This window comes from Scyliorhinus torazame, chromosome 12, assembly GCF_047496885.1.
Source record: "Scyliorhinus torazame isolate Kashiwa2021f chromosome 12, sScyTor2.1, whole genome shotgun sequence".
Classification (NCBI taxonomy): Eukaryota; Metazoa; Chordata; class Chondrichthyes; order Carcharhiniformes; family Scyliorhinidae; genus Scyliorhinus; species Scyliorhinus torazame.
The window spans coordinates 54453104-54476287 of NC_092718.1; the positions used below are offsets into that span (position 1 = coordinate 54453104).

Here is a 23184-nt window from a genome sequence, read left to right on the forward strand (position 1 = left end):
GTCTGCGCAGGGGTTCTACAGGCGGTGGCAACCGTTCCTAGACTATCTCGCGGAGCGTTAGAGGAAGGTCAGTCAGCAGCAGCAGCCTTGGGGGGGGGGGGGGGGGGGGGGGACTGCCTGGGAGGGTGGATGAGCAAGAGATAACATGAAGGGTTGGGGAAACTGGCACGTACAGGTAAGGGCCAGTGTACAAAACGGTGTAAATATATCATTTTGCCATGTATCTATCTTGCTCTGCGAAATTTCGCGTTTTTTTTGTTACGAGGGGGGTGGGGGGCGTTATTGTTTGTATGGGAGAAAAATTGTGTTAAACTTTAATAAATATATGTTTTTTTAAAAAGGAAGACAAATGGCACACTGGTCTTCATTGCAAGGGGACAATAATTCTATTTGCTACAATTAAGAGGCTTTGACAGGATACAGTACGTGCAGTTTTGGTTTCCCCGTCAAATGAAGGACATATTTGTATTAGATGGGTATCTACCAAAGGTTTAGTGGATTGGCTCCTGAGATGAGGGCTACCCTATAGGCTGAATAAATTGGGCCAAATAAAGTAGCAAGTTCGAATGAAGTTGGAGCAGATGGGTATCTACCAAAGGTTTAGTAGATTGGCTCCTGAGATGAGGGCTACCCTATAGGCTGAATAAATTGGGCCAAATAAAGTAGCAAGTTCGAATGAAGTTGGAGCAAATTCTGCAAAGGTTCTATAGGATAGATTTGGCTGGGGAACAGAACATGGGGTCAATCACATGAACTGAGATTAGGAGAAGCTTCACTTGGAAGGTTGTGAATCTTTGAAACTGCTCAAGAATTGTGGCTGGTCGATCATCAAGAATAGGGAGACAGATTTTTGGCCAATAATCGAGATTTGGGAAACAGGACAGAACACATGACGAGAAGTAGGCCATTCGCCCATCTATTCTGCTCTGCCATTCAATGGAGATCATGACTGATCTAATAATCCTCAACTCCACTTTCCCACTTCATCCCCATAACCCTCAATTCCCTTACTGATTAAAAATCTGTATCTTGGCCTTGGATAACCCAGCCGTCACAGCCATTTTTAGTAAAGAGTTCCACAGATTCACTATCTTTCAAGAAGAAATTCCCGCTTATTCACTCTACCAACTTCTTCCATCGGGCAGGAGATACAAAAGTCTGAGAACACGCATTTGAACAGGTTCAAAAACAGCTTCTTCCCTGCTGTTACCAGACTCCTAAATGACCCTCTTGTGGATTGATCCGATCTATTCACACATCCTCTGTACGGAGTAGAATTACACTCATGTATGCTTCACCCGATGCCTGTGTCTATGTATTTACATTGTGTGTGTGTGTATATATATATATATATATAATATATATATACACACACACACACATGTAAATGTTTTTTTTCATGTATGGAATGAAGAGTCTGGACTGGGCAATACTTTTCATTGTATCTCGGTACATGTGACAATAAACAAATCCAAATCATGTCATAACTGGGAAACTCAAATTATGTCCTGTAGTCCTAGACCCTCCCACAAGAAACATCCTCTCAGCATCCACCCTGTCAAGTCTCCCCCCCACCCCCCCGAGAATCCCAAATATTTCAATAAGGTCACTTCTCATTCTTCTAAACAGCAATGAGTACAGGACCAACCAACTCAACCTCCGCTCATAAGAAAATCCCTCCATACCCAAGATCAATCTAGTGAACCTTCTGTGGACAGCCTCCAACACTAGTGGGAAAGCTTTTTAAAAGTACCCAATTTTTATTTTTCCAATGATGGGGCAATTTAGCATGGCCAATCCACCTACCCAGCACATCTTTGGGTTGTGGGGATGAGACCCATGCAAACATGGGGAGAATATGCAAACTCCACACGGACAGTGACCTGGGGCCGGGATCGAACCCAGGTCCTCAGCGCCGTGAGGCAGCAGTGCTAACCAATTCTCTTAGACAGTCACCAATAATTTCAACAGGGAACTCAGGAGAAACTTCCTTAAAGATTGGTCAGAATGTGAAATTTGTAACTGAAACAAAGCAGAAACTCAACAAGTGCAAGAAAAGGAAACTGGGAGTGAAAGGACATCTATGCTGGCGTTTGTTCTCCATACAAGCAGGGCAGAATGGCCCATTTCTGCACTGTATTTTAATTGTTACCTCCCCATGGGTGATCTCTCTCTCTCTCTCTCTCTCTCTCTCTCTCTCTCACACTTATTTCCACTATCCTCCTGCCTCCTCTCCAGTCGGAAGAAACAGCAAGCTTTCCCTTTGTTGCGAAATTAACATGGGGATCTCGGATTCACCTCATCAGTGTTGTACATGCCCATTCCAACACCACCTCCTGGAAAGTCATACACCTCCCACTCCTTGACAGCACCAGCATCCTTTGGAGTGAAGATCAACTTGAATTTTCCAGGCTTGTCCACCACAAAATCTGTAGCTTTATACTGGAGGGGGAAAAAAGGACAAAAAAGTTAAGTATAGGAATACATAGGTGCCTTTGAACAATTCAAATAGTGACAGCAGTAACTCAACAGTAGAGAAAGGAACATTTTACTCTGCTTAGAAAATGAAGGTGCAGAATGCGAGGAGAAACTCATGATGGGACTGTATTAAAATGAATAATGAGACTTGAATTGATAAACCACCATGCCCAGATAAAAAGCTGGTGCTTCCCAATTAAGGGGCAATTTTAGCATGGCCAGTCCACCTACCCTGCACATCTTTTAGGTTGTGAGGGTGAGACCCACGGAGACACTGGAAGAATGTGCAAACTCCAGACGGTCGGTGACCCGGGGCCTGTTTAATTCATTCACCATAGCCCTATCTACCATTACCAATTCCCCAGACACACATGCCATAGTACCATTGCTCACTTTGTTAACTTTCAGAAATTCATGCTGTACACGTTTATATTACTGACTAGTTTTTCCCTCCTTATTCTTTGATGTTCTTTATATTCTTTCCAATCTTCTGACCTGCCACATCTTTGCACATATGGGGCTGGATACTCTGCTGGCGGGATGCTTCGTTTTGCCCCCAGTCCCGGGGTTTCCCGACAGCCTGGCGTTGCCCCATAATGGGAAACCCCATTGACTGGCTGGCGTAACGGAGCATCCCGCCGGCAGGGTAAAACAGAAATGTGGTGCGGCGGAAAATCCAGCCCATGCTTTTTCTTTCACATTTAGCACCGTCATTAATAGTTAACTGCAGTGCACTTTGCTTGCACTTCTCTCACTGAATATTTCTATTCTGAAATAACCCCTTTATTGTCTGCAACTGAACAGTTTACTTCAGCTAGTTCTGCTTTCACGCCCTCATAGTTGTCCTTATTAAAGTTTAAAATACTAGTTTTGGATGCACTCTTCTCTCCCTGAAATAGACTAAAATTTTATCATATTATAATCGTTGCACCCTTAGGATGCCTTCACTGAGGTCATCAATTAATCGTACCTCACTGCACTATATTAGGTCTAGTACAGCCTGCTCTCCATTTGACTCCAGAACATGTTGTTTGAAGAACGTATTGTGAAAATATTAAGAACTCATCCACAGTACCTCTGCCCATCTGATTTTTCCAGTCTATATCACAGAATCACAGTGCAGAAGAGGCCCTTTGGCCCATCAAGTCTGCACCGACATATCAAAAAAACCTGACCTGCCTAGCTAATCCCATTTGCCAGCACTTGACCTTTATGATATGACATGCCAAGTGCTCATCCAGATATTTAAAGGATGTAAGGCAACCCACTGCTGCCACCACCCCCCTAGGCAGTGCATTCCAGATCACCACCACCCTCTGGTAAAAAGGTTTTCCTCAAATCCCCTTCAACCTCATGCCTCTCACCTTGAACTTGTGTCCCCTCGTAAGTGTCCCCTCATAACTGACCCTTCAACTAAGGGGAACAGCTACTCCCTATCCACCCTGTCCACGTCCCTCAATCTTGTACATTGTGATCAGGTCACTCCTCAGTCTTCACTGCTCCAACAAACAACCCAAGCCTATCCACCCTCTCAACTTACTGACGTTCAATCCCAGGCATTATCCTGGTGAATTGCCTCTGCACCCCCTCCAGTTCAATCTCATCTTCCCTATAACGTGGCAAACAGAATTGCACAGTACTCAATGACTTCCCTACTTTTGCAATCTATGCCTCGATTTAAAGGCAGTGTCTCATATGTCTTTTTCACCACCCTATTAACTTGTCCTTCTGCCTTCAGAGATCTATGGACAAACACTCCAAGATCCCTTTGTTCCTCAGATCTTCCTAGTCAGGCCATTCATTGAATACTTCCTCATCACATTACTCCTTCCAAAGTTATCACCTCTCACTTTTCAGTGTTAATTTCCATCATCCACTTTTCTGCCCATTTGACCAACCGGTCTACATCTTGCTGTAACCCAAGACACTCAACCTCACTGTGAAGCACTGTTACATAGATTAAAATCCCCCCTGATTATCACTATCTTTCTGACAAGCTCCCATTATTTCTTTATTTAAACCCTGACATACCATGAAGTTACAATTAGGGGCCTATAAAAACCACTCCCACAAGTGATGTGTTACCTTATCAGTCTTATCTCAACCCAAACCACTTGGACATCCTGGCTTCTTGAACTTCGATCATCGTTCTCTGATGTGTTAAAGCCATCATTAGTTAACAGAGCTATTTTCTCAAAATTCTGTTCTTCCTAAATGTCACATATTCTTCAATATTCAGGTCACATTCTGTGTCATCATGTAGCCATGTCGCTGTAATGGCCATCAGATTGTACTTATTTATTTCCAATTGTGCTACAATCAGCTTGTTTTATTTTACATGCTACATGCGGTCAGATACAGACTCTGTTTCGGAGGTCTATTTTCGCAGCATCTAGCCTCTGCTGATTTACTTTTGAATTTTGTATGCTGTCTCTTCCTGCCATGGTGCGCATCATTTCCCATTTAGTACCTTTCACTTGCTTTGCCTCTCTTCAGTAGACTAGAAATTTGATCCCTTGCCCCCACTATTTAGTTTAAACTCTCTACTCTCCTAGGGAGCACCTTGGGAGATCAGCCCTAGCAGAGTTCAGGTGTAGTCCATCCCAACCATACAGATCCCACTTTCTTCAGTACTGGCACCAGTGTCCCACAAACTAGAACCCACTTCTCCTGCACTGAGCTACTCATTCATTTCTCCAATATAATTTGTCCTATGCCAATTTGCACATTCTTCAGGTAATAATCCAGAAATGACCACCTTTGAGGTTCTGCTCCTTAATTTGGTGCCCAGCTCCTCATACTGACTATTCAAAACCTCCTCCCTCATCCTGCCTAAGTCATTGGTACCTACATGGACCACAACCACTGGATCTTCCCTCTCTCACTACAAATTCCTCTCCAGTCTGGAACATATCCTGAACCACAAGAAACATGAATATGGACTCACTAAACAATGCTTAAAAAGGCATGGACTAAAATCAGGGGCAATCAAAGCAGATTAGATTTAAACTATAATAAAAAGTGTGCGCATTTCCACTATACAAATTTCCTGCACCACAAAGCCAAAAGCAGTTATCCATGCAGGTTGACCTATACTGAACAAACTTCACAATCTTGAGTAACTAGTCACTGACTACAACTTATTTTTTTTGTAATAAGTCTGACAAGAGCACAATTCAGATAATTAATACCTGGTTAGTGTACACATTTGACATGCCAACAGAGCACGTTATATTAGCTTAGCCAATGAGTCAGTAGTTACACAATACAATCCTTTGTTCAGATGAAATCATTTTAATCTGGCACAAACTGCTAAATAGGTATAGTCTACAATGTCATACCCTGGGGAAGCCAGGTCAGGTTAAAACAATCTTGTATTAGTTGTTGCTTCGCCTGATCATAGAATCACTACAGTGCGGAAGGAAGCCATTCGGCCCATCGAGTCTACACAGACACTCCAAAAGAGCACCCTGTCTAGGCCTACTTCTCCACCCTATCGCTATAACCCAGTAACCCCACCTAACCATTTAAAAAAAAAAATTTTACACTTAAGGGGCACTTTAGCATTGCTAATCCACCTAACCTGCACATCAAGTTAAAAACAATGCATTTCTTCACTAGGCTTCCTCCCAATCACCACCTGGAACACCTGTAGTATCATCAACACCAGGTAGCAGTACTAAAGCGATGACCATTTCAGGTGGTATACTTCAAGCAGGTGCCATTTGATCAGTTCATGATTGCAAGGCACCAAAATGACCTTGGCAAAGTCCAGCTAGCTAAGCTGGACAGTAATGTACTGCAACAGCCTCTTCTCCTGCAGACAGTGTTTCTGGGCTGTTCTCACTTTTTCATCCTCTGGTTAACTACCTGACAATGTGGATAGAGCTCAAGCACCTATTCCCTTCAAGAAGCCCATCAACTCACTCCATAATTACTGTAGAATATAGAGTCATAGAATGTACTGAGCAGAAGGCTATTCGGCCCATTGCGTCTGCACCGGCCCTTGGAAAGAATACCTTACCCAGGCCCACACCTCCACCCTATCCCCGTAACCCAACCTAACCCCAAGGATAACCCCAAGGCCAATCCACTTAACCTGCACGTTTGGACTGTGGGAGGAAATAGGAGCCTCCGGAGAAAACCCACGCTGACACAGGGAGAATGTGCAGACTCCGCACAGTGATTCAAGCCAGGAATCGAACCTGGAGCTATGAAGCATAACAGGAGAGTTGAGCCCACAAGCACTTTTTCTGTGAAGAAAGTGTGTCACCACCTAGTGGTTTTGCAATCATAAAATTCACTGAAAATGCACTCGAATCAGCCCCAGAGGATAGTCACCAATAAACTAGCCCTACTAAAGTGTACAAATCAGTTAACAGTGTACAAATTTATAAAAAGCTACAAATCACTTTGTAGCCAAGAAATAAAATTACACACCTGGTCACCATGTGCATGTCTGCCAATGGTGATGGCTTTAGTCCAACCAGGAACAAGTCGAGGGATGTTGTTGCAGGTAATTGGCTCACGGAAAACTGTACCACCCAAGATGTTTCTGATTGTACCATTTGGACTCTTCCACATTTTCTTCAGTTTAAATTCTGGGAAAGCAGATATTTTGACAAGTTGAAAACAGACAGAAAAGGAAAGACTTATCAAGAGCTGTAATGCAGTACCAGTCCATCGTGAAGATCCAAACTGACTAGAGTCAAAAGGAAACATCTCTGTCCAGTTTCAGATTAAGATCAGACACTGGATGCAAGCTGCATTTACACTAGAATTGCAGAATTAGTACAAATCAGCTGTTCCACGTGGCCATGGGCAATTACATATATAGGAGTAGCACAGGAACAGCCCAGCCTATGATTCTTCCCACTTCATCTAGCCACATCAGCATTTCCTTCTGCCTAATTCCTTATCATTCCAGCAATGATTATATGATTATGAAGTAGCTCTCTATTACATCAATTTGTAAATTGTGCATTAACACCAATACTATAAAAATTTTTTTTTTTTTTTTTTTTTTTATATACTTACATTAGCTGCCCTCATTCATGATCTAGAGTTATGCATCACCTCCACCAGGTCACTGACCCTTCCATTATCTGACAAGATTTAGGATGCTTAATTTTTCTACCTTGCTTCACTTCTGATCATTAGTTATCTTTCTGGAAAAACTAAGTATATATTTATCCTAGATTTACAGCTTCACTAAATGTACACATGCATATTCTGTGGTAGTTGTTGGTACCAACACCCAGCAACAATGTTGATTACCGACATTCAGGATTGGTAATCCCTAGTCAGGATGGTTTGGGGGGGGTTTAAGGAGGAAACCCAAGTACAGTTCAACGTGCCTGGTAGCAAGTCAGCAAAGAAAACAAGGTCAGTATCCTGGACTTCTGGTGTCCTCCCACTACCTTCAGATATTCATGCACATGGAGGTTTCAATAAGACTCAAGTTTATGTATACATAGATTCTGTGCAACTAATTTTTATTTCACAGATAAGCATTTAAATAAACGTTGTGGTTCACAGATGAATAGGATATCCTAAAATATTGCAATGAATGAAGTGCTTTTGAAGTTGTAATTTAGGGAAACAGCCAATTTGCACACCATTCCACGAACAAGAGATAAACAATTAGGTAATTTTTCTTCAAAAAAAATTGATGGCTCAATAAATATTAATCAGGAAACTAGGAGAACTCCCGGTTCCAATAGTGCCATAGTCTTTTACATTCATTTGAAAGAGTCAAAGACAGTTTGACATCTCAAAAGAACACCTCAGACAGTGTAGCACTCCTTCCATACTGCAATGTGAACCCGAGCTATGCAATCAAGTCTCTGGAGCTGGGCTTGAACCGAGATCTTTTGACAATTGCATTCCAACACTGGCAAGAGGTACACTGCAATTTGATTAGTTCAAAAACAGTTGGGAAGTGCTCTGGACTGTGATCATGAACACTGCACATCCAAGTACAAACGTGAACAGTTATTTTCTTTGTATTAAGATGTATAGTATTCAACATAAGTTTAATACTGAACTTGTGTAGCAGTGGCTTTTTAATTCTATACTTAAAACTGAAATACAAGAGAAACACTTACCCACTACTCGGTCCTCGTCAGGCGTGATTGTAGCACACTTGACTGCAACGTGATACTTCAGGGTCGCAAGCGCAGAGTCAATAGTAACTTGATCATCAGTGGCATCCCGATGTGGCAGACCCAGATCATAATACTTCATTTCCACATCAACATTAGAAAGGATGAGCTGCAGAAAGAGGTTTCTGATAAATATACTCAGGCTTGCAAGATATTAGATCAGCAAGAAACCCTCCAACAATTTCAATCACAAAACAAGAGTATAACATGCTTTCCACAAAATCATTCAACATAGCTGTTTTATGACAAGATGATTGATTGGATTAAATACGAGTGATTTGTTGTGACAACTTCGCCACATATCACATCAGGGACATCATCCCTCATTCCAATGGATGCATTTTTTTGATGAAGAAAATAGATGATCAGTACCCCCAAAACTTAAAGCATAGCCCAGTTACTGTGCTGTATTAAACATCTTTGTTACAGCATCACTGTTTTGTTTGCACTGAGTGCTGAATTTGGTGCATTTGAGTACGATAGTGAGAGTTTGGTGACCGAGGGAGTATAAGGCTTCATTTTTATCTAAAGTTTAGTCTTTCTTTTATTTAGTTAATTCACTTAAAAGTTGCTGTTTGGTTTAGAAGAAGGTGAATTTTCAATCAGCTTTAAACAGGTTTCTACTTCTAGGCACTTGCAGCTGGAGCTTGTTAATTAGTTAATTGGATTAGGCCAGTTTTTCAGAGGCTAGATTCACAGTATAAAAGTGATCCCCTACAGTGCAGACTTTGTTTGCACTGAGTGCTGAATTTGGTGCATTTGAGTGCGATAGTGAGAGTTTGGTGACCGAGGGAGTGCTGAATTTGGTGCATTTGAGGGCTATAGTGAGAGTTTGGTGACCGAGGGAGTGCTGAATTTGGTGCATTTGAGTGCGATAGTGAGAGTTTGGTGACCGAGGGAGTTAGGTGAGGAGGGTGTAAGGTGCTCCTTTCATTTTGTTTCCGACATTTCCGCAAAGAGTGCGAAGAGAGCCAGGAGTTTACAGGAAGTGTAGCTGACTGGGAGCAGAGTCGGAGGGCGGAGATCTAGTTAGTCCACACAGCAGCTATATTCTTTAAGGTAAGAGGGGATGGAGGCTAGGCCAGTTACATGCTCCTCCTGTAGGATGTGGGTGGTGAGGGATACCACCGGTGTCCCCACTGACTATACCTGCGGGAAGTGCACCCAACTTCAGCTCCTCAAAGACCGTGTTAGGGAACTGGAGCTGAAGCTGGATGAACTTCGGATCATCCGGGAGGCAGAGGGGGTGATTGAGAAGAGTTACAGGGTGGTAACCACACCCAAGGTACAGGACAAGAATAGCTGGGTTACAGTCAGGGGGAAAAAAACAAACAGGCAGACAGTGCAGGGATCCCTCGTGGCCGTTCCCCTTCAAAACAAGTATACCGTTTTGGATGCTGTTGGGGGGGATGACCTACCGGGGGAAGGCCCTAGCGGTCAGGTCTCTGGCACGGAGTCTGGCTCTGGGGCTCAGAAGGGAAGGGGGGAGAATAGAAAAGCAATAGTTGTAGGAGATTCAATGGTTAGGGGAATAGATAGGAGATTCTGTGGTCGCGAGCGAGACTCCCGGAAGGTATGTTGCCTCCCGGGTGCCAGGGCCAGGGATGTCTCGGATCGTGTCTTCAGGATCCTTAAGGGGGAGGGGGAGCAGCCAGAAGTCGTGGTGCACATTGGTACCAACGACATAGGTAGGAAAAGGGGTGTGGAGGTAATAAAAAAAGTTTAGGGAGTTAGGCTGGAAGTTGAAAGCCAGGACAGACAGAGTTGTCATCTCTGGTTTGTTGCCGGTGCCACGTGATAGCGAGGCTAGGAATAGGGAGAGAGTGCAGTTGAACACGTGGCTGCAGGAATGGTGTAGGAGGGAGGGCTTCAGGTATTTGGATAATTGGAGCACATTCTGGGAAAGGTGGGACCTGTACAAGCAGGACGGGTTGCATCTGAACCAGAGGGGCACCAATATCCTGGGAGGGAGGTTTGCTAGTACTCTTCGGGAGGGTTTAAACTAATTTGGCAGGGGAATGGGAACCGGATTTGTAGTCCAGCAACTAAGGTAGCCGATATTCAGGACGCCAAAGCATGTAATGAGGCAGTGGGGAAGGGAACACTGACAAAGGAGAGTATTTGCAGGCACGGAGATGGGTTGAAGTGTGTATACTTCAACGCAAGAAGCATCAGGAATAAGGTGGGTGAACTTAAGGCATGGATCGGTACTTGGGACTACGATGTGGTGGCCATCATGGAAACTTGGATAGAAGAGGGGCAGAAATGGTTGTTGGAGGTCCCTGGTTATAGATGTTTCAATAAGATTAGGGAGGGTGGTAAAAGAGGTGGGGGGGTGGCATTATTAATTAGAGATAGTATAACAGCTGCAGAAAGGCAGTTCGAGGAGTATCACCCTATTGAGGTAGTATGGGTTGAAGTCAGAAATAGGAAAGGAGCAGTCACCTTGTTAGGAGTTTTCTATAGGCCCCCCAATAGTAGTAGAGATGTGGAGGAACAGATTGGGAAACAGATTTTGGAAAGGTGCAGAAGTCACAGGGTAGTAGTCATGGGTGACTTTAACTTCCCAAATATTGAGTGGAAACTCTTTAGATCAAATAGTTTGGATGGGGTGGTGTTTGTGCAGTATGTCCAGGAAGCTTTTCTAACACAGTATGTAGATTGTCCGACCAGAGGAGGGGCAATATTGGATTTAGTACTGGGTAATGAACCAGGGCAAGTGATAGATTTGTTAGTGGGGGAGCATTTTGGAGATAGTGACCACAATTCTGTGACTTTCACTTTAGTAATGGAGGGGGATAGGTACGTGCAACAGGGCAAGGTTTACAATTGGGGGAAGGGTAAATACGATGTTGTCAGACAAGAATTGAAGTGCATAAGTTGGGAACATAGGCTGGCAGGGAAGGACACAAGTGAAATGTGGAACTTGTTCAAGGAACAGGTGCTACGTGTCCTTGGAATATATGTCCCCGTCAGGCAGGGAAGAGATGGTCGAGTGAGGGAACCATGGTTGACAAGAGATGTTGAATGTCTTGTTAAGAGGAAAAAGGTGACTTATGTAAGGCTGAGGAAACAAGGTTCAGACAGGGCATTGGAGGGATACAAGATAGCCAGGAGGGAACTGAAGAAAGGGATTAGGAGAGCTAAGAGAGGGCATGAACAATCTTTGGCAGGTAGGATCAAGGAAAACCCCAAGGCCTTTTACACATATGTGAGAAATATGAGAATGACTAGAGCGAGGGTAGGTCCGATCAAGGACAGTAGCGGGAGATTGTGTATTGAGTCTGAAGAGATAGGAGAGGTCTTGAATGAGTATTTTTCTTCTGTATTTACAAATGAGAGGGGCGATATTGTTGGAGAGGACAGTGTGAAACAGATTGGTAAGCTCGAGGAGATACTTATTAGGAAGGAAGATGTGTTGGGCATTTTGAAAAACTTGAGGATAGACAAGTCCCCCGGGCCTGACGGGATATATCCAAGGATTCTATGGGAAGCAAGAGATGAAATTGCAGAGCCGTTGGCAATGATCTTTTCGTCCTCACTGTCGACAGGGGTGGTACCAGGGGATTGGAGAGTGGCGAATGTCGTGCCCCGGTTCAAAAAAGGAACTAGGGATAACCCTGGGAATTACAGGCCAGTTAGTCTTACTTCGGTGGTCGGCAAAGTAATGGAAAGGGTACTGAAGGATAGGATTTCTGAGCATCTGGAAAGACACTGCTTGATTAGGGATAGTCAGCACGGATTTGTGAGGGGTAGGTCTTGCCTTACAAATCTTATTGAATTCTTTGAGGAGGTGACCAAGCATGTGGATGAAGGTAAAGCAGTGGATGTAGTGTACATGGATTTTAGTAAGGCATTTGATAAAGTTCCCCATGGTAGGCTTATGCAGAAAGTAAGGAGGCATGGGATAGTGGGAAATTTGGCCAGTTGGATAACGAACTGGCTAACCGATAGAAGTCAGAGAGTGGTGGTGGATGGCAAATATTCAGCCTGGATCCCAGTTACCAGTAGCGTACCGCAGGGATCAGTTCTGGGTCCTCTGCTGTTTGTGATTTTCATTAATGACTTGGATGAGGGAGTTGAAGGGTGGGTCAGTAAATTTGCAGACGATACGAAGATTGGTGGAGTTGTGGATAGTAAGGAGGGCTGTTGTCAGCTGCAAAGAGACATAGATAGGATGCAGAGCTGGGCTGAGAAGTGGCAGATGGAGTTTAACCCTGAAAAGTGAGAGGTTGTCCATTTTGGAAGGACAAATATGAATGCGGAATACAGGGTTAACGGTAGAGTTCTTGGCAATGTGGAGGAGCAGAGAGATCTTGGGGTCTATGTTCATACATCTTTGAAAGTTGCCACTCAAGTGGATCGAGCTGTGAAGAAGGCCGATGGTGTGCTCGCGTTCATTAACAGAGGGATTTAATTTAAGAGCTGTGAGGTGATGATGCAGCTGTACAAAACTTTGGTAAGGCCACATTTGGAGTACTGTGTACAGTTCTGGTCGCCTCATTTTAGGAAGGATGTGGAAGCTCTGGAAAAGGTACAAAGAAGATTTACCAGGATGTTGCCTGGAATGGAGAATAGGTCTTACGAGGAAAGGTTGAGGGTGCTAGGCCTTTTCTCATTAGAGCGGAGAAGGATGAGGGGCGACTTGATAGAGGTTTATAAGATGATCAGGGGAATAGATAGAGTAGACAGTCAGAGACTTTTTCCCCGGGTGGAACTCACCATTACAAGGGGACATAAATTTAAGGTGAAAGGTGGAAGATATAGGAGGGATATCAGAGGTAGGTTCTTTACCCAGAGAGTAGTGGGGGCATGGAATGCACTGCCTGTGGAAGTAGTTGAGTCGGAAACATTAGAGACCTTCAAGCAGCTATTGGATAGGTACATGGATGACGGTAAAATTATATAGTGCAGATTTATTTGTTCTTAAGGGCAGCACGGTAGCATTGTGGATAGCGCAATTGCTTCACAGCTCCATGGTCCCAGGTTCGATTCCGGCTTGGGTCATTGTCTGTGCGGAGTCTGCACATCCTCCCCGTGTCTGCGTGGGTTTCCTCCGGGTGCTCCGGTTTCCTCCCACAGTCCAAAGATGTGCTGGTTAGGTGAATTGGCCAATGATAAATTGCCCTTAATGTCCAAATTGCCCTTGGTGTTGGGTGGAGGTGTTGAGTTTGGGTATGGTGCTCTTTCCAAGAGCCGGTGCAGACTCAAAGGGCCGAATGGCCTCCTTCTGCACTGTAAATTCAATGATAATCTATGATTAATCTAGGACAAAGGTTCGGCACAACATCGTGGGCCGAAGGGCCTGTTCTGTGCTGTATTTTCTATCATAGAATCCCTGCAGTGCAGAAGGAGGCCATTCAGCCCATCGACTCTGCACCAACGAGCACTCTACCCATATCCACTCACCCAACCACCTCTCCCTATCCCCCTAATCCCATAACCTACCTGCACATCCCTGGACATGAAGGGGCAATTTAGCATGACCAATCCACCAAACCCACACATGTTTGGACTGTGGGAGGAAATCGGAGCACCCGGAGGAAACTCTCAGACACGGGGAGAATGTACAAACTCCACACAGACAGTGACACCCAAGGCCGGAATTGAACCTGGTTCCCTGGTGCTGTGAGGCAGCAGTGCTAACCCTGTGCCAACCATGCAGCAGAGGATTAAAAAAGTGGGGTACCTAAAGCAGCTGACTGCTCAACTATAGTCTTGAAAATTACTGTGGAAATCCTGCACAAATATTGCAGACTACAGAAAATTCACAAAATGTAGCATCTCCTACAAAAAAAATGGCACAGCTGGAAACTAATTATGTTTTTTGCCACCACTTTACTGAAAACGCATTCTTATACTTTTGATTTGAGCACTTCGCACAATGCCAGTTCAGTCCACTGGTCCTGGACTGAGCCTGATTTTTAAAATACAATGTCCTGGCAATCAAGTAACCATCTCGACAATGGAAGGTTTCTGTCAAGCTTCAACGTACATGCATCCCAAGGTACACTCAATACATTAAACCACTGATTCTCCATTTGAGACACCAGCCCATTTAAAAATTGACGGTGCTACACATGAACACAAGTATTTGTAACAAATAAATGAATTAATGACATTGATAAAAAGGTTTGAATTGCAGAAATTGAGTCACGGTTACAGGATGACTAAGGTTCAAACTAATTATTCCAGGTTCTGACGATTAGAAAAGATGGGGAAGAATAGAAAAGGTGTTGTAACTCTAATGAAGCACAGATAAAGGCGTGGCAGAGAAAGGATCTTGGACAAGAAAAATCACCATATAGAATTAGTACAGGCATGGCCAAGTAGCAAATTGATGTAAACGGGTATAATGTAATCAGGATTACGGAGACATGGCTGCAGGAGATCCAGGGTTAGGAACGGAATGTCCTGGGGTATTCAGTATTTAGGAAGGACAGAAAAAGGAAAAGGCGGTGGAGTGGCAGCGCTGGTTAAACCAGAAATTAACACAATAGTGAGGAAGGATATTAGCTCTGACAATGTGGAATCTGCACGAGTAGAGCTGGGAATAGATTGGGAAATGTTACTTAAAGGGATGAGAGTGGTTAGGCAATGGCAAACATTCAAGGAGCATGGGAGAGCTGCAACAATTGTTCATACCTGTCTGGCGCAAAAGTAAAATGGAAAAGGCGGCCTATCCATGGATTTATGAAGAGGAAATCATGCTCGACAAAACTACTGGAGATCTTAGAGGGTGTAGCTAGTAGAGCTCACTAGGGGGAGCCTAGGGACAGCCAGTGGATATGGTGTATTTGGACTTTCAGAAGGCTTTTGACAAAGTCCCACATAAGATTAGTGCGCACACTTAATGCACATGGATTCGGGGTAGAGTACTGAGATGGATAGAAAACTGGTTGGCGCAAGAATTTGCAGGTAGTGACTAGTGGGGTACCACCGGGATCAGTGCTAGGACCCCAGCTATTCACAATATATATTCATGATTTAGATGAGGAAACAAATGTAACATCTCCAAATTTGCAGATGACACCAAGTTGGGTGGAAGGGTGAGCTGTGAGGAGTATACAACGATCCTTCAGTGTGATTCAGACGAGTGAGTAGATGCAGTGTAATTTGGAGAAATGCAAAGTTATCCACTTTGGTAGCAAAAACAAGGCGGTATCTGAATGGCCATAAATTAGGAGGGAGGAATGTGCAACGAGACTTGGGTGTCCCCGTACACAAGTCACTGAAGCATGCAGCTACAGCAGGGGGTAAAGAAGGCAAATGGTATGTTGGCCTTCATAGCGAGAAGATTTGATTACAGGAGCTGGGATAGCTTGCTGCAATTATAGAGGGCCTTGGTGAGACCACACCTGGCTTACCAGACTGATTCCTGGGATGGCAGGACTGACATATATGAGGAGATTGAATCGCTTAGGATTGAATTCGCTGGAGTTCAGAAGAATGAGGGGGATCTCTTTAGAAAGCTATAAAATTCTAACAGGGCTAGACAGGGTGCAAGAAGGATGTTCCCAATGGTAGTGTGCCAGAACCAGGGGTCATAGTCTGAAGATACGCGATAGACCATTTAAGACAGATGAGAAATGTCTTCATCCAGTGTGTGGTCGGTCAGCCTGTGGATTTTGTTTAACCACAGTAGTAGCCAAAAGATTGCATGTCTTCAAGTAGCAGTTAGATATAGCACTTAGGGTGAACAGGATCAAAGGATATGGGGAGAAAGCGGGATCAGGCTATTGAGTTGGATGACCGGGCCTGATCAGAATGAATGGCTGAGTAGGCTCAAAGGGCCGAATGGCGTCCTCTGCTCCCATTTTCTGTGTTTCCATGTAACAAAGGGCAAAGAATATCTGGGTGTAGTTTATATGCCACCAGTGATCATTGTTGGTCAGAGCATACGATAACCTTAGTGATTCTAATCTTCCGATATGCTGGACAACAAACGAAAAGGAGAAGTTCATGAAACACATTGGAAGTAGCTTTCTATAATACGTGGAGCAGCTAAACATGGATTGAACATGATGCAAAATGACATTAATTAGCAGTTTTGCGGTTCTATTTAAAGATTCTCTGGGGGAAAGTGATGACATGATTACGTTGCAGTGATGTGGTTAATTCCTAAACTATTGCCATAAAAGCTTTAAAAAAAGGCAATTAATTGTATAGTTGGGGTGGGGTGCATCAATGGGAGGGGGTAAATTGGAAATTTAGATTGAAAGATGACAGTACATAGAAGCAAATATTTGAAGCCATTCATAACTTACAATATCATTCCGCTGAGGAACAAAAACTACACTGGCACAGTAGTGCAGCAATTGCTCACTAGCAAAGTTAAGGATGCATACTATAAGCACTGGCGTACAATGTTGCTAAAGGGTAGCTGGTCTGAGGATTTGGAGTTGAGCTTTTTGAGCAACATGAGATTTCAAGGGAAAAAATAAAATGACAATAAATCAGCAAGTAGTACAAGAGCTTTTACATATATGCAAAAAGCAAGATTACTGAACATAAATGTGGTATCCTTACAGGCACAAAAGGAGAGATTAAGGAAATAGCAGGTACCAAAAACAACATACCTGCCTTCACAAGCAAGGCCCAAAACACTTGGAAAAAATGTGGAGAACCAAGGATCTAATGAGAATAGTTATTAGCAAAGAAAAATTCCTAGAAAATGAATGAGATCACGTCAACAAACGCCCTGGACTTTGTGCACATTGGGGCGTTGAGTTGGTTTCAGAGATGGTGGATGCATTGGTTTTGATCACCAGAATGCCCTACATTCTGGATGAAGGCAGGAATTTAACCCTACCATTCAAAAGAGGGATAGAAAGCAGGGAACTGCAGGCCAGTTAGATGGACAGAAGTAATTGGTAGAATGCCAGATTCTAGCAAAGCCATGGTAACAGATCACTTGTAAATCACTGACAAGCATTGTTTCAAGGAGCTTCTTATAGTTTTGGAGGGTGTAATTAATAAGGTAATCACTGGGAGAACCTCCAGGATATAGTATATTTGGATTTTGAGGGCATTTGATAAGGTGCCCCCACAAGATACTGTTCTAGTACTTAGTGTACATGGGTATAGACTGAAGACTGGTTAAATTGGAAACCAATAGGAACGATCAGGTGATGGCAGGGCTGGGGTGTCACAAAGGCTCAGTGCTTGGGTCCTGACCCATTTACAGTCTACAGCAACTATTTGGATGAGGAAACAGTATAATGCATCAAGTTTGCTGACTGTAGCTAGGAGGAAAGTAAGCTGAGTGTATGATTCAATGGTGTCCACAGTCTGAAACCAAATAAATCTTATCCAAGGGTATCATGAGCTGAAATTAGATATTTTGGACAATTGTTTATAGTTGAGCACTTCTGTGATGAATGATTGTTGGAAGAGTTTTGGATTGCTTCAACCTTGTCTTTTGCACAGATGTACTGAGCTCCTCCATTAAGGATGGGGAATTTTGTGGAGCCCCCTCCAGTGAGTTTAATTGTTCACAACTAGTATGTTTTCCCCTCACCTGTCACAGACCCAGTCTAGCACTCATGTCCTTTAGCACTCTGCCAGCTCGGTCTGTGGTGGTACAACTGAGCCACTCATGGTGATGCCCATTGAAGTCCCGCACCCAGAGTACATTCTGTGACATTGCCACCATCAGTGCTTCCTTCAAGTGGTGTTCAACATGGAGGAGTACTGATTCATTAGCGAAGGGGAATGGTACATTTCCTTGTCCATGTTTGACCTGAAGTCATGAGACTTCATGGGGTCTGGAGTCAATGTTGAGGACTTGCAGGGGAACTCCCTCTAGACTGTATACCACTGTGCAATCACAATAATCTTCAGCTAGAAGTGTTGAGTGGTCCCCAGCATCACAGATGCCAGTCTTCAGGTAATTCAATTCACCCCACATGATATCAAGAAACGGCTGAAAGCACTGGATAGTTCAAAGGCTATGGCCTTGACAATATTCCAGCAATAGTACTGAAAATTTGTTCTCAAAAACTGCATGCCCCTAGCCAAGCTGTTACAGTACAGCTACAGTACTGGCATCAACCAGACAATGAGGAAAGCTCATTGTAAAAAAGCAGGACAAAACCAACCCTGCCAATTACTGCCCCGTCTGCTCTCAATCAATCATCAGTAAAGTGATGGAAGGGGTCATCAACAGTGCTATCAAGCTGCACTTATTCTGTAAGAATCGGCACACTGACGCTCAGTTTAGATTCCGCCCGGGTCATTCAACTCTTGACCTCATAAAAGCCTGGGTTCAAACATGGGACAAAAGAGATGAACTCCAGTGGTGAGATGAGAGCAAATGCCCTTGACATCAAGGCAGCATTTGACAAGTGTGACAACAGGAAGCCTAGCAAAACTGGAGTCAATGGGAATCAGGGAGAAAACTTTCCACTGGTTGGAGTCATACCTAGCACATAGGAAGACGGTTGTGGTGGTTGGAGAAAGCACCTCATTCCAGGGACATCAGTGCAGGAGTTCCTCAGGGCAGGACATCATTGCACGTGTTCCTCAAAGTAGAATCCTAGGCCCAACCATTTTCAGCTACTTAATCAATGACCTTCCTTCCAACACAAGGTCAAGTGGGGATGATTGCACAACGTTCAGCATAATTTGCGACTCAAGTCACCGAAGCAGTCCACACGCAATTGCAGAAAGATCTGGACAAATCCAGACTTGGGCTGACAAGTGGCAAGTAACTCACAAGTGCCCAGGCAATGACCATCTCCATTAAGGGAATCAAACAATTGCCCCATGACATTCCATTACCATCACTGAATACTCCACTATCAACATTCTGGGGCTACCACTGACCACAAAATGAACCAGCCATATAAACACTGTGGCTACAAGAGCAGGTCAGAGGCTAGGGACTCACATCCTGACTACCCAAAGCCTGTCCACCACCTACAGAGCACAAGTCAGGTGTGACAGAATACTCCCCACTTGCCTGGATGAGTGCCACTCCAACAACATTTAAGAAGCTCAACATCATTCAGGACAAAGCAGTCCGCTTGATTGGCACCCCTTCCACTAGCATTCCTTCCCTCCACCGCACAGTAGCAGCAGTGTATATACCATCTAAAAGATGAACTGCAAGAACTCACCAAGGCACCTTAGGCAGCACCTTCCACTACCACCAAGGAGAAGAGCAGTAGATACATATGAATGCCACCACCTAGGAGGTTCCCCTCCAAGTCACTCACTGTCCTGACTTGGAAATACATCGCCGTTGCTTCACTGTTGCTGGGTCAAAATCCTGGAACTCCCTCCCTAAAGTAGAGTAGGCGGCAGCTCACCACCACCTTCTCAAGGGCAATTAGAGATGGGCAACAAATGCTAGCCAAGCCAGAAAAGCCGACACTCCATTTAAAAAAAAAATAACTCAACATCCTGCGGCAACAGTAAACACCACCAAAATCCAGGAGCATGTTCTGCCCAGTTACAAAAGGCAGCACGGTAGCTTCAAAGCTCCAGGGTAGATTCCCGGCTTGGGCCACTGACTGTGCTGAGTCTGCACGCACTCAGTTTCTGTGCGGGCTTCCTCCGGTGCTGCCGTTTCCTACCACAGTCCAAAGATGTGCAGGTTAGGTGAATTAGCCATGATAAATTGCCCTTAGTGTCCAAAAAAAAAGGTTAGGTTAGGTGGGGTTCCAGGGATATATAATAATCTTTATTGTCACAAATGGGCTTCCATTACTGCAATGAAGTTACTGTGAAAAACCCTAGGTACACGGAGGGAGAATTCAGAATGTCCAAATTATCTAATAGCATGTCTTTTGAGACTTGTGGGATGAAAACAGAGCACCCGGAGGAAACCCACGCAGACACAGGGAGAACATGCAGACTCCACACAGAGTGACCCAAGCCAGGAATCGAACCTGGGACCCTGCCACTGTGAAGCCATAGTGCTAACCACCATGCTGCCCAGAGGGCAGAGGTATGGGCTTGGGTAGGGTGCTCTTTTCAAGGGCCAGTGCAGACTCGATGGGCCGAATGGCTTCCTTGTGCACTATAAATTTTTTGATCTATGAAATGCCAGTCTGTGGCAAACTCGATGTGAGAAATGGGATATTTATTATGTGCATACTGTAGCACTTCCCCCATTTTGTTGCCAATACTAATTGTTAGAAAAATGTTATACCTTCTAGCACATCATGAGCAAGATAGGGGGATTGGCTAATATTAATATAGTAGAACAACTCTTCTGAGCTCTTCACATCTAATAACTAACTGATGAATGAATAATCACCATGGCTAAAAATGAAGCTTGAGCATTCTTAAAACTTTACAAAAAGAGCAACGTTCCTACCTTCTCCTTGATAAACTGCCAGATGATGCGGGTCATCTCATCACCGTCCATCTCAACCACAGGGTTGGCCACTTTAATGCGTTTGTCTGCATCTATACAGATGAAAGCAGCTTGGTGACAATTGAATAACACTTGTATTAAATCCAAGGCCACCCATTAAAGAGCTAATTTCTCAATGATTTAGATATTGCTATGGTTCAAAGGGCCCATCAATGTTTCACAGTTTGTACTCGTCTGGGAAGTTCATTTGTAGCTGCAATAAAGGAGGTCCAGCACTGTTGGTTGAAAGGCAGCAAGTGAAATATTCATACTAATGGGATATGAACAGTGAAGCACAATTTTCTAAACATAGAATTTCTACAGTGCAGAAGGAGGACATTTGGCCCATCAAGTCTGCACTGACCCTCTGAAAGAGCAACTTACTTCGGCCACTTTTCCACTCTATCCCATAAACCCACCTAACCTACACATATTTGGACACCAAGGGGTAATTTAGCGTGGCTAATCCACCTAACCTGCTCATCTTTGGAAAGTGGGAGGAAACCTGAGCTCCCACACAGGTACGGGGAGAACGTGCAAACTCCACAGTCACCCAATGCTGGAATTGAAACCGGGTCCCTGGCGCTGTGAGGCAGCAGTGCTAACAATGTGCCACCCCCCATTGACTTTGTTTCTCCAGATCAAAGTCATGTTTGTCAATGAGGCATTACAAGCTTGATTTTTGGGGAATTCGTGGTTTATCACCGAATGGAGTAAATTTTTTAAAAATTACCCCACAAAAATGCTAGAACACAGCATTAGCTCAAGTACAATTTTTCCCTCTTGCCCAGCAAGCTTGGGAAAAACCCAGCTTAATCAAAGATCCCAAGGCTTCATTTTGGTGACAGAAGCACCAAAGTATTTTGTTTCATCAAGTTAGAGTGGGAGAAAAATACTGAGATATTTTCTAAAATTCTCAGTAACAAAATGTTATTAAAACGTGAAGAAATCTAGAGGGTGCTCTTACACTTCCCCAGATATTCTACAGTAGTATTGACATTCATTAACTTTTAAACTCACAAGCTTAGGGACAACTAATAGCATTCATGTCAAGAGGGCTAGATACAAGACCAGGGATGTACTTCTGAGGCTGTATAAGGCTCTGGTCAGACCCCATTTGAAGTATTGTGAGCAGTTTTGGGGCCCATATCCAAGGAAGGATGTGCTGGCCTTGGAAAGGGTCCAGAGGAGGTTCACAAGAATGATCCCTGGAATGAAGAACTTTGTCGTATGAGGAACGTTTTGAGGACTCTGGGTCTATACTCGTTGGGAGTTTAGAAGGATGAGAGGGGATCTTATTGAAACTTACAAGATACCGTGAGGCCTATATAGAGTGGACGTGGAGAGGATGTTTCCACTTGTAGGAAAAACTAGAACCAGAGGACACCATCTCAGACTAAAGGGACGATCCTTTAAAAGAGATGAGGACGAATTTCATCAGCCAGAGGGAACTCTTTGCCACAGAAGGCTGTGGAGGCCAATTCACTGAGTGTCTTTAAGACAGAGATAGATAGGTTCTTGATTAATAAGGGGATCAGGGGTTATGGGGAGAAGGCAGGAGAATGGGGATGAGAAAATATCAGCCATGGATGAATGGCAGAGCAGACTCGATGGGCCAAGTGGCCTAATTCTGCTCTTATGTCTTATGGTCTTATTTCACTGGTCCAAAAAAGGTGGACTCTTAGCCACAAATTATGCTCAATATAAATTTTCCTGAAATGCATTATCCTAAAATCGCAATAGACAAGAATGCTTCAACTGCACATTGAAGTTTCTCTTTAGCAGGGGGTGTTGTGGGGGGAGAGAGATGAAAGTATCTGGTCAACAGCCAGTACAGTGAGAATGCACATTCATTTGATATTGATGATTTTTCAGCAGTGTACATCTACCAGTAGAGGTCACTGAGCAATACCTCATGCATCCTGTAGGGACACCAGTACTGCAAATAGCTTTATTTCTCATCTCAAGTTTCACTCCCTTTCCCCAGTAAAAATACGAATATCAGCAACCTAGTATCCGTAAATATTTTACTCAAAAACAAAACAAGGTATTCTCCCAAAATGTCATCAAAATCAAAAGACTTCTTCAATATTTAGACAGGAATTTAAAAAACCTTGGCGGCTTCAAGGTTATCATGAACCTTGAGCAATCTGCTCAGTAAACACATGACTATTTGGA

At 43.8% G+C, this 23184-nt stretch overlaps 1 protein-coding gene across 1 annotated transcript in view; it reads right to left on the minus strand.

The window, feature by feature from the left end:
- Nucleotides 1-23184, minus strand: part of idh2 (isocitrate dehydrogenase (NADP(+)) 2) — a 45030-nt gene that overhangs the window by 15995 nt on the left and 5851 nt on the right. Inside the window, exons 2-5 of the mRNA XM_072468721.1 lie at nucleotides 20968-21059; nucleotides 8586-8751; nucleotides 6919-7079; nucleotides 2299-2442 (exon numbers count right to left, since the gene is read on the minus strand). Coding sequence (XP_072324822.1) covers nucleotides 2299-2442; nucleotides 6919-7079; nucleotides 8586-8751; nucleotides 20968-21059 — 563 coding nt within the window. The remainder of the gene's footprint in view (nucleotides 1-2298; nucleotides 2443-6918; nucleotides 7080-8585; nucleotides 8752-20967; nucleotides 21060-23184) is intronic.